General features: G+C 34.5%; 1 protein-coding gene across 1 annotated transcript in view; it reads right to left on the minus strand.

The window, feature by feature from the left end:
- LOC129230375 (ATP-binding cassette sub-family C member 10-like) overlaps window positions 1-16,585 on the minus strand; it is a 93,546-nt gene that overhangs the window by 2,114 nt on the left and 74,847 nt on the right. Inside the window, exons 15-17 of the mRNA XM_054864773.1 lie at window positions 15,159-15,319; window positions 12,562-12,815; window positions 10,512-10,755 (exon numbers count right to left, since the gene is read on the minus strand). Of these exons, the coding sequence (XP_054720748.1) occupies window positions 10,512-10,755; window positions 12,562-12,815; window positions 15,159-15,319 (659 nt within the window). The remainder of the gene's footprint in view (window positions 1-10,511; window positions 10,756-12,561; window positions 12,816-15,158; window positions 15,320-16,585) is intronic.

Below are 16,585 nucleotides of genomic sequence, written 5' to 3' on the forward strand. Positions count from 1 at the left end.
ACTTTTCTTTTTTTCTAAAATAGACTATTAGAAAAATCTGAAAAAGATGTCCAAAATTGGATAAAATACAGATTGAAACAAAAAGTTCAAGAAAACCGTACTATAAAGTAATTTAAATGCACATAAAAGGTGTTTAAAAAATCAAGAAAAAAATTTAAAAGAATATTTACAACCAATATTTATGATACAATTTGAAAAAAAAAGAGAAAAGAAATGACTGATTCATCAGAAATTATAGTATTGTCAGGTGGAGAAGACACAGATGCAGAGGCAACAAATAAATAAATACACTCTAAGACAAAAAAAAAGTTGCACCATGAAGGAAGTCTTAGAATACAATGACATTTGGAAGGTATGTTAAGTGTATATGGAAGAGTAAATGATTAGAAAATGAGAAGAATATAAGCAAAATTTATTGAACAACATACACAAAATGGGTAACATTCAGTATGGGGTATGGCCGCCATTATTCCGAATACAACATGCTAATCGTCTTGGTAACGAATCGTACAGGTTCTTAACAGGCCCGGACTGGCCATAGACTTAACCGGGACTTTTCCCGGTGCGCCCTCTCGAAAGGCGCCCTTCTGTTCTTTTCTTATTTTTCGAAACAATGTTTTAGAAAAATGGAAATAAATTATGTGGAACAAAGAAGTGATTTTGCATGTGAATATTTTCACATGCAAATGCAATGGTCTTCTTATTTATATAAACGTTCCCTTTTATTGCCCCCAATAAAGGCAATTAGTCCCCTCTCGTTTCGTAAACGGTCTGCTCCCAGGGCATCGTTTGTGGCTTATCTTTTGCTCCAAGTTCCAATTCTGAGGACAAAAGCGGACCCATGGTGTTTCCCCAATAAAAAAGGGATGTGAGGGTGAAAGTGACAGCACATATCTATAGTCAAGAATACGAGAATGGTTTGATTTATTGACTATACTTAAGTTGCTGTAAAAGAGCGAATAGCATGACTCCCTGTTCTGGTAACGACCATGAGTGCAATAGAAGCAAGAAGACAAATAATATTAATTTTTGAAATCTGCGCATTAAAAATAGTGTAATGTCGAAATAAGCCGCATAAAAGCAATAATTTAGTGGATGGATGAACACGATGACAGAAGTCAGATGTCGTATTTTTTGTCACTTCACAAAATAACTTTTAGGACAAGAGTGAACGGTGATTCCTAGATTTTGGAGTCATGGCGCCCTTTTTGGAACTAAGATATTCGCATAGCGCCCTTCCCAAAATAAAATTATGACTTGTAACTGGCAGTCAAAAATAAATACAAGTCGTGTATCTGCATTGAATAGCCCTTATTTATCCTGTAAAAAAAAGTTTAACAAATATTAAGTCTAAATTAATTGAGAAAAATAGTTAATTTTCAATGTGGTCCTAGGAGGACTGCAGGGCTCCCCTGGGCACATTTGAGGAATTACTGGACTAAACACAATAAAGATGCCGAAAAACTTTAGAGATAAAACATTTTTCAATTTTAAACTAAGTTTTGTCAATTAAAATCATTACAAGTTCAAGATCTTTGTGTTCAAAACATATTCCAGTTTTTTTATTTGGATTTAATTCTTTCACTGTCTTTTTAGCCAGATGTGTGTACAAAGGAAGGGGGTCATGGCATAACCTTCGGCATTGAAATTGTTAGGAGTTAACTTAAGATATTTTTTAAATCTCATTTTGGGGGTCAAGTTCTCGGGAGGGGGAGCGCTGCGTAGCATTTGGAGGAGGTTCGTCATTGCCCTGGCGGTGGGGGGTTGTCGCCCTTATGTAAAAAAAAAAAGCTACAATACTCCCTTAAAAATATTAATATTTGAAATCCTGCATAAAATCATAATATTATTACATTTTATGCGGCCTTTATATCATTTTGGGAAGTTTTTTCATCTGTGTTTCCCTCAGATGAAGCTCGATACCGCGCCCCCCCACCCCTCGCTATCCTGTTGACTCGTGAAGTTTATTATTGATAAACTTTGCATCAATGAAACAACGCAATTCATTATGAGCGGAACAAAGTTTGAGTTTGAAGAAGGAATGTATAACGATGTTGTTAATAAGTAAAACGCAAAGCTATTACTTGTGACGTCGCGAAGGGGGGGGGGGTCCGCCTCGGGGTTGACTGTCGGGGGGGGGGGGGGGTGATACCCAAAGTGGAATTACAAGTTTTTGATAAAAATGAAGCTGAAATGCAATTTTAAGACTTCTAATTTGAAAATTTTACAGGGGATAGGTCCGCCCGTACCCCAATATTTCCCACCCCACACCATGGAATCAATACGTACTACTATAATCAGAATTAGGTTCATATTGTCAATACTTAGACCTAGTAGTGACCTCTTATAACAAAAAACTGAAAACCCATTAGCTTTCCATGTGTGTAAAATAAGTTCAAAGTAATTACGAGGCCAACAATTTCACACACACCCTTACTTTTTTGATCTCTCGACGCACACATGCGTCTTGGGTAGTTACATAAAAATCATTCATAGTTTTTATTTGCCTCATGTATATTATCCCACATAAAATTTTGTTTTTCACAAATCACAAATACAGTTGTTTCTGAAAATTGTAATATTTTCATGTTTACATAGAATTTAAAAACTTTTTTTTTTTGCGTTTAGAGGGAGAGGGGGGGAGGGGTGACACATCACTAATTACCGCTCCAAGTGTCACCCATGCTAGGTACGCTACTGGTATTACAAATATTAATAAGAGTCAAGAAAGACTATATTAGAAATGGAATGTGAGAAATATCGAAGTAACCTTATTCGTTTTCTATCTGCAGTTAGTTTTTACATATCAGGATAGTATAAAGCCTAAAAAATAAACAGCACTTTTTTTTCACAGAATAAAAGCTAAAGATTCTAACCATTAAAGCATTTTATGAGGGTCTTTCGAAGCATTCTTATACTGTGCAAGAGCTTTTGACTAACTATCTTTTGGTAAGCAGAAAAAAGGGAGCATACATGTAGACCACACACTTGTTTTATGGCTTTAAATAACGCCTTTTAAGATGCTTTATATCGATAAGGATCTGCGATGCTTGGGTCCTGGGGGATTCATAGCAGTGGATTTCTGTTGGACAAGGGAGGACAACTATCATAAATTTTATGCAGGTAGACTACAGAGGTCCAATTGCCGTTACTTACATGAATCGAAGAGTAATTTGGATCAGATTTTTGCATTAGTGAACAAGTAATTTTGAAGCGGCAGCAAAATTGGATATATTAAGTCAAGGATCTTTTCAACAGAAGGTTACTCGTTTCAGTTTTCATTTTCTTTTTATTGCGAAAATATTTTCCTTCATGTATAATCTTAAATTATAGAATTACAATCTATGAATCATAATTAATGGCATTATGATCTATGTGCTGCGAAATGACAAATGATATTGCAAAATGTTCGAAAATACATATGGTTAAAAAAAACAACGTACTCAGATAAGTTGAAAGGTCTTGTGTTATCAATTGAAAACTATTATTTTAAAAGGTAAAAACTACTAAGATCAAGCCTGTCCTTGAACTTTTTTTTTTCATCGTCCCTCTGTTTTTAATATGATTGGTAGTTTTTATGACGGCTCTGTCTAGGTCGGTCACGCCAGTTTTCAAAAAAAAAAAAAAAAATCTGACACTCAAAAAGTTCTCGAAACTTTAAGACAACAATGCCATGAAAATGAATATAAACGTTTAAAATGTTCGTTTTTGCTATATATATACTTTAAAAATATAACACTTTGGACAGCGAGAATTTCTGAAATGAATTTTCAGAAATTAGATCCTGATTTAAGAATGTGGAGGAAAAAATATCATTACGAAAAACTCTCTTGTTTTCTTATGCTAACAAAAAACTTGTAATTTCAATTTTACTTAAAAAAAATAAGAAATTCTTAAATGAAAAAAGGAGGCAAGGGGAAATTGGACATGGTCAAGAAATTTATTTGTTCTTCTTTTAAACTGAAATCTTTGAGTTTTCTTGCAAAAGTTTTATTGATTAATCAAATCAATTCATTTATTCCTTATAATGGTCACAAAAAATAATAGTAATTTTAAATGTATATCCATACATAAAAAATGATTTCTCAAATAATTTAATTTCAAGCTTTTCCCAATAGTTTCAGTGTTATTAAAATGATATTATTTATTACGTATTGCAAAAAGGCGATCAGGTGCACTGGATAAGTTAGAGTTCGATTGGTTGTATTTTCCCCCAAGATATTTGCTATGACATGATCATGTTACTAATAAATAAATATAGGATTTGAAAAAAAAAAAATCAGACTTTAAAAATAGATTTTAAGGACGCTAGGTATTACTTATGTTTTATTTATAAAAAAAATATGTCTTGCAAACATTAAGAAAAAAAAAATGATATTTTAACTCATTTTCATGGTAGCAGTTACTTTATAGCATACATAAGCCAATTTCATTACAAATGCATAATTCGTATAAAATTTGACATTTGAGATGTGAGATGCAAAAAAAAAAAAAAAAACAAGCAATATTATAAGTACAAAACAAATGCGTAAACATAATTCGAATAATCTTTTGATTTTGAGGACTGAAATCAATTAATCACTAATGTTATGTCTCATGTTATATCCGCACTAAATTCTTCATCTTAATTACTCTTTATTAATTTTCATTTTTGATAAATTATAATATTTCTTGATTTACCCAATTTGTAAAATCGAGTTTCCCCTTCATGACTGAATTCCTTTTTTGTATTGCTATTCATCCAAAAACATACCTTTTTTTTAAGTACATTTATAGAAACTAGTAATGGCCTGATATTCATTACCACTCGCTCCTACTCTCAAAATAATTGCATAACTAAAATGCTTTAAAAGAGCACCATGCAGAGATGCAAAGATTTTTACAGGGCCGATCCTAGCAGGTGTGCAGAGTGCGCACCGCACAAGGGCGGCCAAAGCAAGGGGCGGCCGCAGGCGGCATCATGTAGTTCTTTTAATCAAGCAAAATTCCTCAAGAATTTCTCACAAGATGACATAATAAGTCGAATAAATATGCAGAATTTTAAATGTTCAATTATCAAAGTGTTTGCCAATTTTCCAACAGCTTAGCATATTGAGAAAAATGGAATGTTAGACTCACATGCTTCATTTGGTTGCATAATTTGTGACAGAACTGGTAATCAGGCATGGATACAGCAGCGGAGGGGCAATAACGGAAATCTATTCCCCCACCCCCCACCCGAAGCATAAAAGCGTGCCTTCTAAAGGCCACTAATACTCATCCCCAGCCTTCCCCAGCCTTCCAAGCTTTTATTGTCCCTTAACAATGAAGACATACATATTCTATGTAAAAGGAAAAAAAAAACTATGCTGATAGGATACTCTCGCAAGTATTTCAAACTACAAATTCTGTGTTCAGCAGTCGTGGATGCGTGGAGACTGGAGAGACAATGGAAAATTGCTACTCCCCTGAGAGTCAAACATATATAATCAACAAACTAAAATTTTTAATTTTACAGCAGTTTTTTCTAATTAAAATCACGAATGAACTGCCCGGTTACATATCAAGTAGGAGGACAGGGCCTTTGCCCCGGGTAACAAATTTTAAGTGTAGCTCCAAAACGAAGATCCAAAAGGATGCCTTGACCTTTTTGACAAGACTAAAGAAGGCTTCAAACTGCGTTTTTAGGACTTCAATTTCGGAAAATTTTGCTGGTTGAACCATCGATCTTAAAGATCCAATTCAGTCTCTTATTCACTCTTTCTATTTTAAATTTAATCAAACATAGCCTAAAAATGATCGCTCTAAAATCCAAAATGTCTCTTCTGGGGACAGCTCTTCCAAACGTCATCAAAAATTGCTTAATTGCATTTTTCAAATTTCTTTTCGAAATTTGCGGTAGAGGCCCCTGAAATCCATTCCCTAACATTACTACCAAAGATGGTCTGAGTTAGCGGCCCTCAATCCTACCCCCTCTCACTTAACGTATTCAAAAACAAACCAAAATTGCGTTTTTCAATCATCAGTTTCAAAGAACTTTGGGGGAAATGCCGCGGATCCCCCTTTTCTCCAACGTAATCACTATGGCTCAACTTTCGTTTTTAGATGGTTCCGTGAAGCCACCAAACCCTTCCTGCTTAAAATAGCCTGAAATTGACTTCAGTTTCAAAAAACAGTTCTTGAGGGCACACTGAATCCCCAACCGCTCTTTGTCCCATCGTTATCAAACAATGCCTAAAATACGATTTTGGGACTTCCATTTCTAAAAAATTCCGGATAGCTTACGTAAATTTTCACGGCGCTAGGACATCCGGCATCCCCCATCAATCGGAGACAAGTCTTTAGTTATTTTTCAGATATTAATATCGAAAAATATTCAGAAAGATCCGCTGAAACTTCTCGGTTTCCTTAATGTCACCAAAGATAGTACAAAATTGCGCTTTTTAGAGCCCTAAAACCCTTCCTTCATAAAAATAGCCTAAAATTGATTTTAATTCCGTAAAAATATTTCTCTCCGTTCGGAGTATTTTCCCCTATCGTGTCCAAATCTAGCGAAAAATGTGTTTTTGAAACAATAGTGCCGATAAATTAACAGAGGAAAGATGCCAGACCCCCTACCGTCACCAAAGACAGCCTAAATTTGAGTTTTAAACTTCAATTTTGAAAACTTTCGATAGGAGACGACCGAATCTCCCTCCCTCCAACAACGTCAACAAAGATAACACAAAATTGCTTGTTCCAAACTTCCGTTCCAGAAAATTTTCTTTAAGAGCGCCAATCCTTTCTAAACTAAGGTCAGAAAAAAAAACTACAATTTAACATCAATTTTTAAAGAATTTTAGGAAAGAACTCCAACATTACTTTCCCCTCAAATCTCGAAAAATTTCCTAAAATTGCAATTTTTGACGTCAATATTGAAAATTTCTCCATGGACCTTGAATGTTCCCGACTCTTTTGTCCTAGCAACCAAACACAACCAAAGATTAATTACAGCTTTTTTCATAACCCAATTTTGAATATTTTCTGGATGCGATCCCCCCCACCCCACCCTGTTTCTTCCTCCTCCGTCTTTCCTCTGATGTCACCAAAGACAGACTATAAAATGCGTTTTTACGACTAGTACATTTTTAGTACCTATTACTTTCTTCAAAGATATAAATTGTACCTAAGGAGTTTTTTCTAACTTTTTACATGAATTCATCCTTCTCCTGTTTTGTTTTTCTTTTTTTTAAAATTAGATCTTGATACAGAAATTTGAAGAAAGATTTATATAGATTTATATGGGCGTTATAGTCAAAACATGCAAATTGCTCTTCAGGGGCGACACATCAGGTCTTTGCACACAGGCGGCCGACACCCTAGGATCGGCTCTGGATTTTTAACAATCCAAAGAAAAAAATTTACTTATGAAATGATATTTTTAATTTATTCTTTTTGAGTTTTGAACTTTAGCACAATAAAGTGGAAAAAATATTTTAAAACAGTCTTTGAAAACGGACAACAGTTTGAATTGTCATGTACATACATCTCTTTTTAATTTTAAATTGCAGAAGCATTTTGTCGAAAATGACAAACTAGCATATGCAGGGACAAAAAAAAAAAAAAAAAAAAAAAAAAAACCTGAGCATGAATGCTCATGAAATCAGCTTAAAGAACCGACAAATTCATGTAATAAAATGATAGCGTCATGTTTTAAAACAACAGCAGATACCAGTGAAAAAAATTCAATCGACAACACACAAAAAAAGTATCACTGCAAGAGGTGTTGTTACTTAATGCTATTGAACTAGTAAATGATGCATTTCAGAAGAAAGACGAACAAGCAATGAATTTTCGGAAAAAGTTTCTGTTGAGAAACATTTTGCAAAACTTCTCATTCTTCGAAATTAAAAATTATTCCCCCCAACCGCCCCCGCGACGTTATTCAAATTTTCAGGGTGTATTTTGGTGGTCTTTCGTCTCTTTTTTTATGGGAGTCTCTTTCTAGGGGGTAATCATTAATATTTAAGGGAATGTACCAACACTCTTTGGGGGGAGGGGGGAGGTCTCTTCTACTATTTTTGAACTTGCAAAAAATATGACTTCTCGTTTAGACATTTTCAGCAACAAAAAAGGGCTTTATTTGCTTCTCAATGATTTTTTATCCTTTTAAAAATGGTCGCATTAAATCTTAATTTCTTAGATATTATGGAGACTCAGTCGGCGCCCTTCAACTCAGCTTTCCCGCGCCCTGTCGATCACCCAGTCCGGCCCTGGTTCTTAATGAAGTCCTGTGGTAGTCTATCTCATGCTGCTTTAACTTTGTTACGGAGTTCCGGCAGATTTCGAGGTACGGGTGGAGTGTTGACATCTCATCCCATGGCATCCCACACATTCTCGATTGGGGACAGGTCTGGTGAATATGCCGGCCACTCCATGCTGTCTAGGCCTTGAAAACAAGCTCTAGAGACAGCAGCAATATGGGGTCGAGCGTTGTCTTGTTGGAATAGCGGCCGAACACGGGTGCTCAGGAATGGCAAAGCAACTGGCTGCAGGATCTCTTGAACGTAACGTTGGCAGGTCAAAGCACCGTCAATGAACACTAGAGGTGATTTTGCATCATATGCAATTGCGCCCCACACCATGACACCAGATCTCGTGGACGTATGACGCTGTACAATAAACCGTAAATCTTGGCGCTGACCACGTTGCCTCCACACGCGGATTCTATTGTCGTCTCCACCAAGACAGAAGCGGGACTCGTCAGTGAAGACTACGCGATACCATTCGACGCTCCATGTCCGTCTTGTACGGCACCATTCAATCTTTTCCGACGATGCAATGCTGTTAATGGCAGTCGTCGTAACGGTCTACCTGAGCGCAGTCCCACGTCGTGCAGCCGTCGGCAAATGGTGCGACCACTTATTGGCTGATTGATGGAAGGTCCCACAGCCCGTTGGATGTCTGCAACTGTGCTGGTTGGATCGTTACGAGCTTGCCTTACGAGCCTCCGGTCCTCCCTCGGTACGGTTTGTCTCGGCCTCCCTGAGCCTGGTTGAGGCTGATATGTGCCTTGTTGAGTCCACTGCCGCCAAATGCGTGCAACAGTAACATCAGTGTAACCAACGTGCTGTGCTATCCGTCGAAATGACCATCCAGCTTCTCGGAGGCCAATTATGCGACCCCTTTCGAACACTCCTGGTTGCGTAAATTGCTTGCGAACTTTATTTCGAGGCATAATCCAATGTTAAACGACGTAACTAACAAATCAGATTGAGTTAAATTAAAATTGCTGCTCTACTGGACGCCCTTATATAGCTGGTCTTGCGCTGTGCTTAGGGCCACCCTGTGCGCGTTGCATGCGCAACCCTAACCTGGAAATTTAATCATTTGCATATCTTAGGCAGAAGAACCATCCCTCCAAATTTCATTCACATCGGTCCACACCTTCCTGGTGCAACTTTTTTTTTGTCTTAGAGTGTAATAAGTCAATTTACAAGCAAAAATATGAAGAAAAAAATACAACTTATTTCTCTCAAATGAACAGAAATAAGTAAAGAAAATCACTCAACAAACAGGCTCCATTGAAGCACATACATCCTTAAGCAAATAAAATTCAGCAGGTTTCCAAAATGAGAATTTTGATCATTGAGAAGAGACAAAATGTAGGGAGTGAAGACTTTCTTAACGTGAACCAAAGACCCCAAGTCACACGATGGATTTTAAAGCAAAATATTAGAAGAAATCAGGTTTCTTTCGTTAGTTTCACGCAAAACGTGTCAATCATTCGTCATTGTTGAATCACGTCACTTGGAGTCATAGCCTCAGCTTTTGCTAAGCCAATGGTTAGACTTGATCCCTCCATTTATATTTCTGCTATAAGGTTTTGATGTAAAGTATGTTAAGTTGGAAACTGTTAGTAGTTCCACTTGAATGCAAGATATTAAATGTTCTAAAACTCAAAAAGGAATTTTTTAACATAAAAAAATGTAAATACAACTTCAATTGGGATGACAAAAAAAGAAAGAAATATAAAAAGCAAATATGTTAGAGTTTATTTAGCAGAAGCCAGGGCTATGGGGGAACCTCATGCAATGTACCAGACTGTCTGGTTATAACATCCCAAGACTGCAGTTTCATTCTTAGTAGAATTCCTCAGTCAGGAATAGTGAATAACTGAGCTCGAGACAGATGTCACCACTTTGAAGCTGAGAGTGCAAACAAACAGCTAGATAAATGGAATTCACTATCCCTAATTGTGGAGTTCTAATAAGAACAAAACTGCAGTCTCAGGATGTGATAACTGGGCTGTCTGGTACATTGCATGATGCTAGAGTCTCTTACTTTTTCTTCCTTCATCAACAAATGATGAAAAATCTATAACATAAATCTTTCAAAGTGTTTGAGAGAACTAAAATTAATTAAAGTCTGGCAAGTTTGCTTTTTTGAAACGTTACATGTTTTGATAACCTACTACACTGTCAAAAAGAAAATTTTCCAAAAGTATCCACAACTCTGTCCACTACCATATAAATAAATAAAATTTTTGGTACCTTTGCTCTTTGGAGGAGAGATCGTGTCAAACAAAACAACTGTCTCTCCCCAATGCTAAAGTTTTCTCCTTTCTCTTTCATTTCACTTCCTAAGCCACCAACAGAATGTATTTTTTCCTCCATGTGGCAAAAACGTAATGCTTTCCAGATTTCTGCATCACTGCGAAGAAAATTAGGATCCAGATTTTCACGCACACTACCACTGAATAAAAATGGATCTTGAGGAATAATTGATAATTTTGATCTGCAATAAAAATGATTCATTAATCATAACATGCACTGAAATTTTTTTACATTGATAATTTAAGATCATGTGAGATAAATATGTAATGAATTTGTAGTATTATTCAACAAAGTTGTTACACAAAATATTCCAGTTTTCTCATAAGTTCCATACATTGCACCTTAAGTACAAGGCAATAACTCAAAATGGTCAACTTTCTCAAGAGATAATTTAAAATTTTTAACCAAAATGATGTTAAATAATGTTTTTGATTGTTATCATCTTGTGAAGGTATTATAATTTTTCAATACATGTACAAATTTATGCAATAATTAAGGAATTATCTGATAGTTCAATTCCAACTTCTACATATTTAAAACACTTTGAATAATTGATAAGTTAATGCAAATAAAGACATGACTTTACCACATGATGAAGTAAAACACATTTAATTCTGAATTCACTGCCAATTTTACATTTTTCAGAGCTATGTCCCTACCAGACTGGAAGGTGCAACATGAATTATCAGTGCATATTCAAATAAATATTGATAAAATTGTCAAGATAAAAATGGTGGCATAAATTCATATATTTTATGTAGTAAGAGAAAATAGGTATGTTCTGCACATGCAACTTTAAGATAAAGTTTAATTGAAGATTATATTTTTAAAACAACCAGCTAATATAGGCTCCAAATAATATCACAGTTGGAAGTTTTTACAACCAGGGCTTAATTTACATGGGAGGCTAGCTCCTGTATTTCTTTTCTTTTCAGCTGAATTTTTATGGTTTAGTGCATAAGGCTTGTGCACTTTTTCTAAAAAAAATTAATAACTGTTTACAATATTTTTATCATGTTGATAACAATAAATCATGCAAACAAGGAGAAAATAGAAATCATATATGCTCAATTCAAAGTCAGGAGTCAAAGACTAAGGGATTTTTTTTCCTTGCTTTTTTATTATTTTATCTTGGTAAGTTCATTCAAAATGATTTCATGTTCATTTTGCTTTTTAGAGCTCTAACAATGATGTTACTCTCAGAGTTTTAAAAAGTAAAATAAAATTAGGAAAGAATGTTAGTGATACATTTAAAACTTTTTTTACCTCTATTTGGTAAGTTCATTTTTTACCCAAGAATCTTTTCACCTCTCCCTGAAGCTATGACTAGCAGTTTGATTAGAAACTGCATTGGGAATTTCAGATTAGGTTAATGGAATAGTCTGAAAAAAATTTCCAATGAACACTCTTCAACACCTTCCAACAATTATAATATCGAATCATATCAGTCTTACACGCAAACACAAATACTGCCTGACCACCTATCATGCAGAAAATTTCGCCAGCAAAAAGTAAATAGGAATCAAACTTGGTCAATTACGGAGAAAGGATGTCCTTCGTTTATTTCATTTGATAATATGCTCCTAAAATTTATGAATGGTTTTTGAAAACCTATTATTCGTAAAAGGAACAAAATAGCAGGATTCATTTGAAGTTGTAATTCAACTAGAAAAATAATTAAAACTGGCAAAGAAGTTTTGACCCCAAACAACTAACGTACATATCTGCTTCCTCATTACCACCAAATCACCATCCACCAAATTATTTACCTTTCTATCTAGGATAGCATTCCTAAGTGGGGGACCAGAAGGGGGGGAGGCCTAGTAAAAGTACACTCCAGTTGATGTATTTATCTACACTTACTGTCCTGCCCATATCTGCAATTCTATTTTTAAAGTTACAAACTACTGTAATCCTATAAAAATACTAGAGAAAATACTGAACCTTTTACACAGAATTTAAAAAAAAAACATGCTGTGAATCTAACCTCAGTTTTTTGAGCTCTAAATTCGAAATATTGACACCATCAATAAACACAGCTCCTTCAAAGAAGTTGACCATCCTACATAAAACCTGTATCAAACTGGATTTTCCTGATCCGGTACGACCAACAATCCCAATTTTCTCGCAGGGTCTTGTCTCAAATGAAACATTCTTCAAAGCATATGGACAGTCTGGTCTGTATTTTAGGCTTACAGAGGTGAAAGTAATCACACCATGAGAAGGCCATGCAAATGGAGGCTGAAAGAAAAGAATTGTTCTTTATAATTTGCATTTACTATGCATGCAAATTTTGAAATAATAGGAAATCACTTAAAACCACTTTTTTAAGTTAAAAATAAAAAAGTTCCATGTTTTGCATCAAGTACCTTTTTTTTCCCTCTGCATCTTAAAAATAATTTTTGATGAGGTGATGGGGAAAAAATATGTATGCAAATGCATGCATCTTTTATGTTTAAATTTTTATGTCTTACACAAAGTTTTATGTATACATTCAATGCAGTTAAATCTGGACCAGTGAAATGTGTCACTAAATTGATTTAATCTTTAAATTGGGTATCGTCAAATCGAAGTTATACTGTATTCAAAAATAACTCCTTCATTTCCATATTTAATTTGTTCATCAATTTAGACATCTTACCCTTGGGTAAAAATTATATTCTTATATCCATGGTGATTAAAATGAAACTGATAATAACCATAAAAAATGCCATCTAGCAAATTCAAGAACAAAAAGTTTACTTCCACCCTTAACCAATAACATTCATTCATTCCATTCCACTAAAATGTAAACAAAAATGCATTAAGCAAAAGCCAAAAATCACAGCTCTTTCCATTACTAATCCGGTTGAAAGGTCCCAACATGCGAACTTTCGTTTTTATGCCCCTGGATTAAAAAAAAAAACACCGAACCAAAGGCATATATTGAAGGTCAACATTCTGTAGCATGATATTGGAAAATTTAATGGACTTCAACTGCCATCTAGTGCTATTTACAAATTCAAGTAGAACGTTCCAAACTGAGGTCACATCGGCGTGATCACAAGTTTCATGGCCTGAAAAAGCAAATTACAAATTTGATAATGAGCTGTGCAGGGAGAAACGGGTGATCGTGATTACAGTCCTGAACAAGTGAAAAAATGTTGCATTATTCAACATAAAATAACATTAGGATGAAAAAAAATCAATGCTCATTAGGAGAGAGAGAGACACGGAATAAAACAGTATGCAAAAGGCATAAAAGGCAACACTATAATAGTACTGCACTGTAGATATAGTAATTATATTTATAATTTAAAAATGAAGACAATGATAGGTTTTACTCTGCATGCGTAGATAGTGTTAAGTCTTCTCCTGGAAATCAGGATAAACTTTTGTTGTATGTTTGGGTGATTCACTCATGCCTAACTGTCATGCTAACTTTTATGCATTTTTTAGTCCTTCAAGCATATTAAGAATCTTTACATTTTCTTTCATACTCAGAAACTTTCTCTTTTTCGATCCATCTTCATAAACTTTAGATAAAACAAATCGTTTAGGTGCCATTATATTTCATCAACTTTCATATTTAGAATGAAAAAAAAAAAAAATAAATAAATAAAAAATGCTAAGTGTTTTTTTTTTTTTTTGTACACTCTAACAAAGCAATGTTTAGACTAGTAGGTTGAAGAAATTTCCACTTTAAGTGATGCTAAAGGGTTGAAAGTTCACTCATGAATCGAATTTTTAATAGCCAATAACTCATGCCTCTCCCTTCTCTTACAAAAATATCTGTGTTGTAAGTGAGGAATTCCCGTTAGCTCTAAAATTCAGTACTTGTGAAAAATGCACGTTATAGCCATTTTGTGTACGTTGAATGGCATTGCAGTGTGAGTTCACTGTACATGGCGCGAAGAAGCTTTTAAGGACACTTTTAAAGTGATGTATCAGTGGTGCCCAACTTTTTTACTAGATGGACTGCATCTCAAATTAAGATAAACTTTACGGGCCAGAACTCACATAAAAGTTAAATATAGTATTTTTTTCTGACAGCTCGATTATGATATTCAGATTAAATTTGTAATATTAAGCATAGTGACATTAAGATTGATCAGCTTCGCAAGCCATATACAGACTTTGAGCCATAGATGGAACACCACCGACTCAAATCAAAAGCTTCAAAACTCTGGATTATTTAAAAAAATTTCAAAAGCCTGCAATATGCTAGCTTATGTTTAGCCTCAAAATTAATGTGTTCTCTTTATTAACCAGATTAACTTTATAATTACTATTACAGTAAAATCCCGTAGCAACGAATACCAAAACAACGATATGTCCATTTTAATTAAATACAGTCCCAAATTAATTTTTATTACATTGCTTGAATTCCATTGCAGGAAATTCTCATTACAAAGAACAAAATTTGTAGTCGCCAGAAGTTTGTTGTTCCGGGATTTCCCTACATTAATTTTTATTTCTGGCAACAATCAAAATAGTGAGGCAAGAAAGTTTTAAGTATGCGACATAGTTCCTCACACAGTTTTCTTTCCTAAGAACTAACATAATGACAGAGAGAAAAATTTGAAAAACTTGTTTTCTACATACCATCTGACAATAATCATCAGACTCTGTGTCAATCTCTTCGATGAACTGCATAACTCTTTCAACACTTACAATCTCCTTCTCTGTTTCAGTGAATGCAGTCACAGTGCCATTTAAAAGTGATGTAATTGAAAGAGCATAAGACAATGCAAGACCTACTAACCCTAAAAGAATTAATATAAGAGATTAATTTAGTTAACCTTATCACACATTTTTTTTTTTTTTTAAATGTGAGAGAAGTACAGAAGTGAACTGCTCCTTAGTTTTATTGCTTATGAAATTAATTTTCAACGTTTATGCCCTATTAGGGGCCTTATTACTGGCCAATTTGGTGCTTTTTATTGATCACCAAGCAGTTTCAGAAATGTTTCATACTCAAAACTGTAGGTTCGTTCATGGGGGTTCATTCTTCAGCATGACGCCCCTTAAAATGGTTTTCTCTATCCGCCCCTATATATAAGTAAATAATATAAAATTCAAAGCAAATATGTTTTTGAATTTTGAATCTCACGACACAATTTATGTCAGCCATTAGTTCTATGATTATCATCAAAGAACTTTCAGAAGTATTTTTGATAAATAGGGTCTGGTGGGGTAAAGTGGTCATAAAATCGTAGGTTTTCAACTTATGTGAATAATAGATACAATAAATTCTTTAAATATTTAAACTTTTTTTGTTTTTATTTTACATTGCATTATTAAAGAACACAGTACACTGAGTTTTAGGAAAATAAATATTGATTTAAGTAGTTTTATAGCCCCCCCCCCTCCTCCCACACTCCCAATGTAAAATAAAAACATCCATCAACTAAAATGACTAAACACTCTTTAAAAACCAAAAACAATTCTTTGCAATTTAAAATATTTCACCAAATAAACAAAAAATACAATAAATTACATTAACAGTAGTAAATAAATAATAACGCAACTGTATTGTTATGGCCAATGTCACCAAGCCATTACGTTCCTGTAATCTAGCCGATCAGTGAGAGAAGCAAACTCCGACTGATTAGGGATCTCATCTTTTGTTGTCATTGTTTGTTCTTTAAACCAAAGCTAAAAATCTTCCACTGCACTGATCTTGTGTGTACAGAACTATCCTGTTGTAATTTATCTGGACAAAACTAAAATTTGTTTCGTCTTCTAATTCCACCATCTTTTCCTTTATTAATGTACTGAATAGTTTGATAATCCTTAAAGTATTCTTGCCATTGGTGCCAAAACTCAGATGAATTTGAACCGAGAAACAAATGTTGTTATGTACAGTACTATCCGATCATTTGATTAGGGAAACCTAAAGCACTAATCCGGTCACTTGGTTTAACTACGGCGAAAAATACGCGTTTTGCATGAACCTAGTGAAAGAAACCCGATTTCTTCCAGTACTTTACTTTAAAATATATCACTGGATCTAAAATCGTTGCTTTCAA

This window comes from Uloborus diversus, chromosome 9, assembly GCF_026930045.1.
Source record: "Uloborus diversus isolate 005 chromosome 9, Udiv.v.3.1, whole genome shotgun sequence".
NCBI classification, from domain to species: domain Eukaryota; kingdom Metazoa; phylum Arthropoda; class Arachnida; order Araneae; family Uloboridae; genus Uloborus; species Uloborus diversus.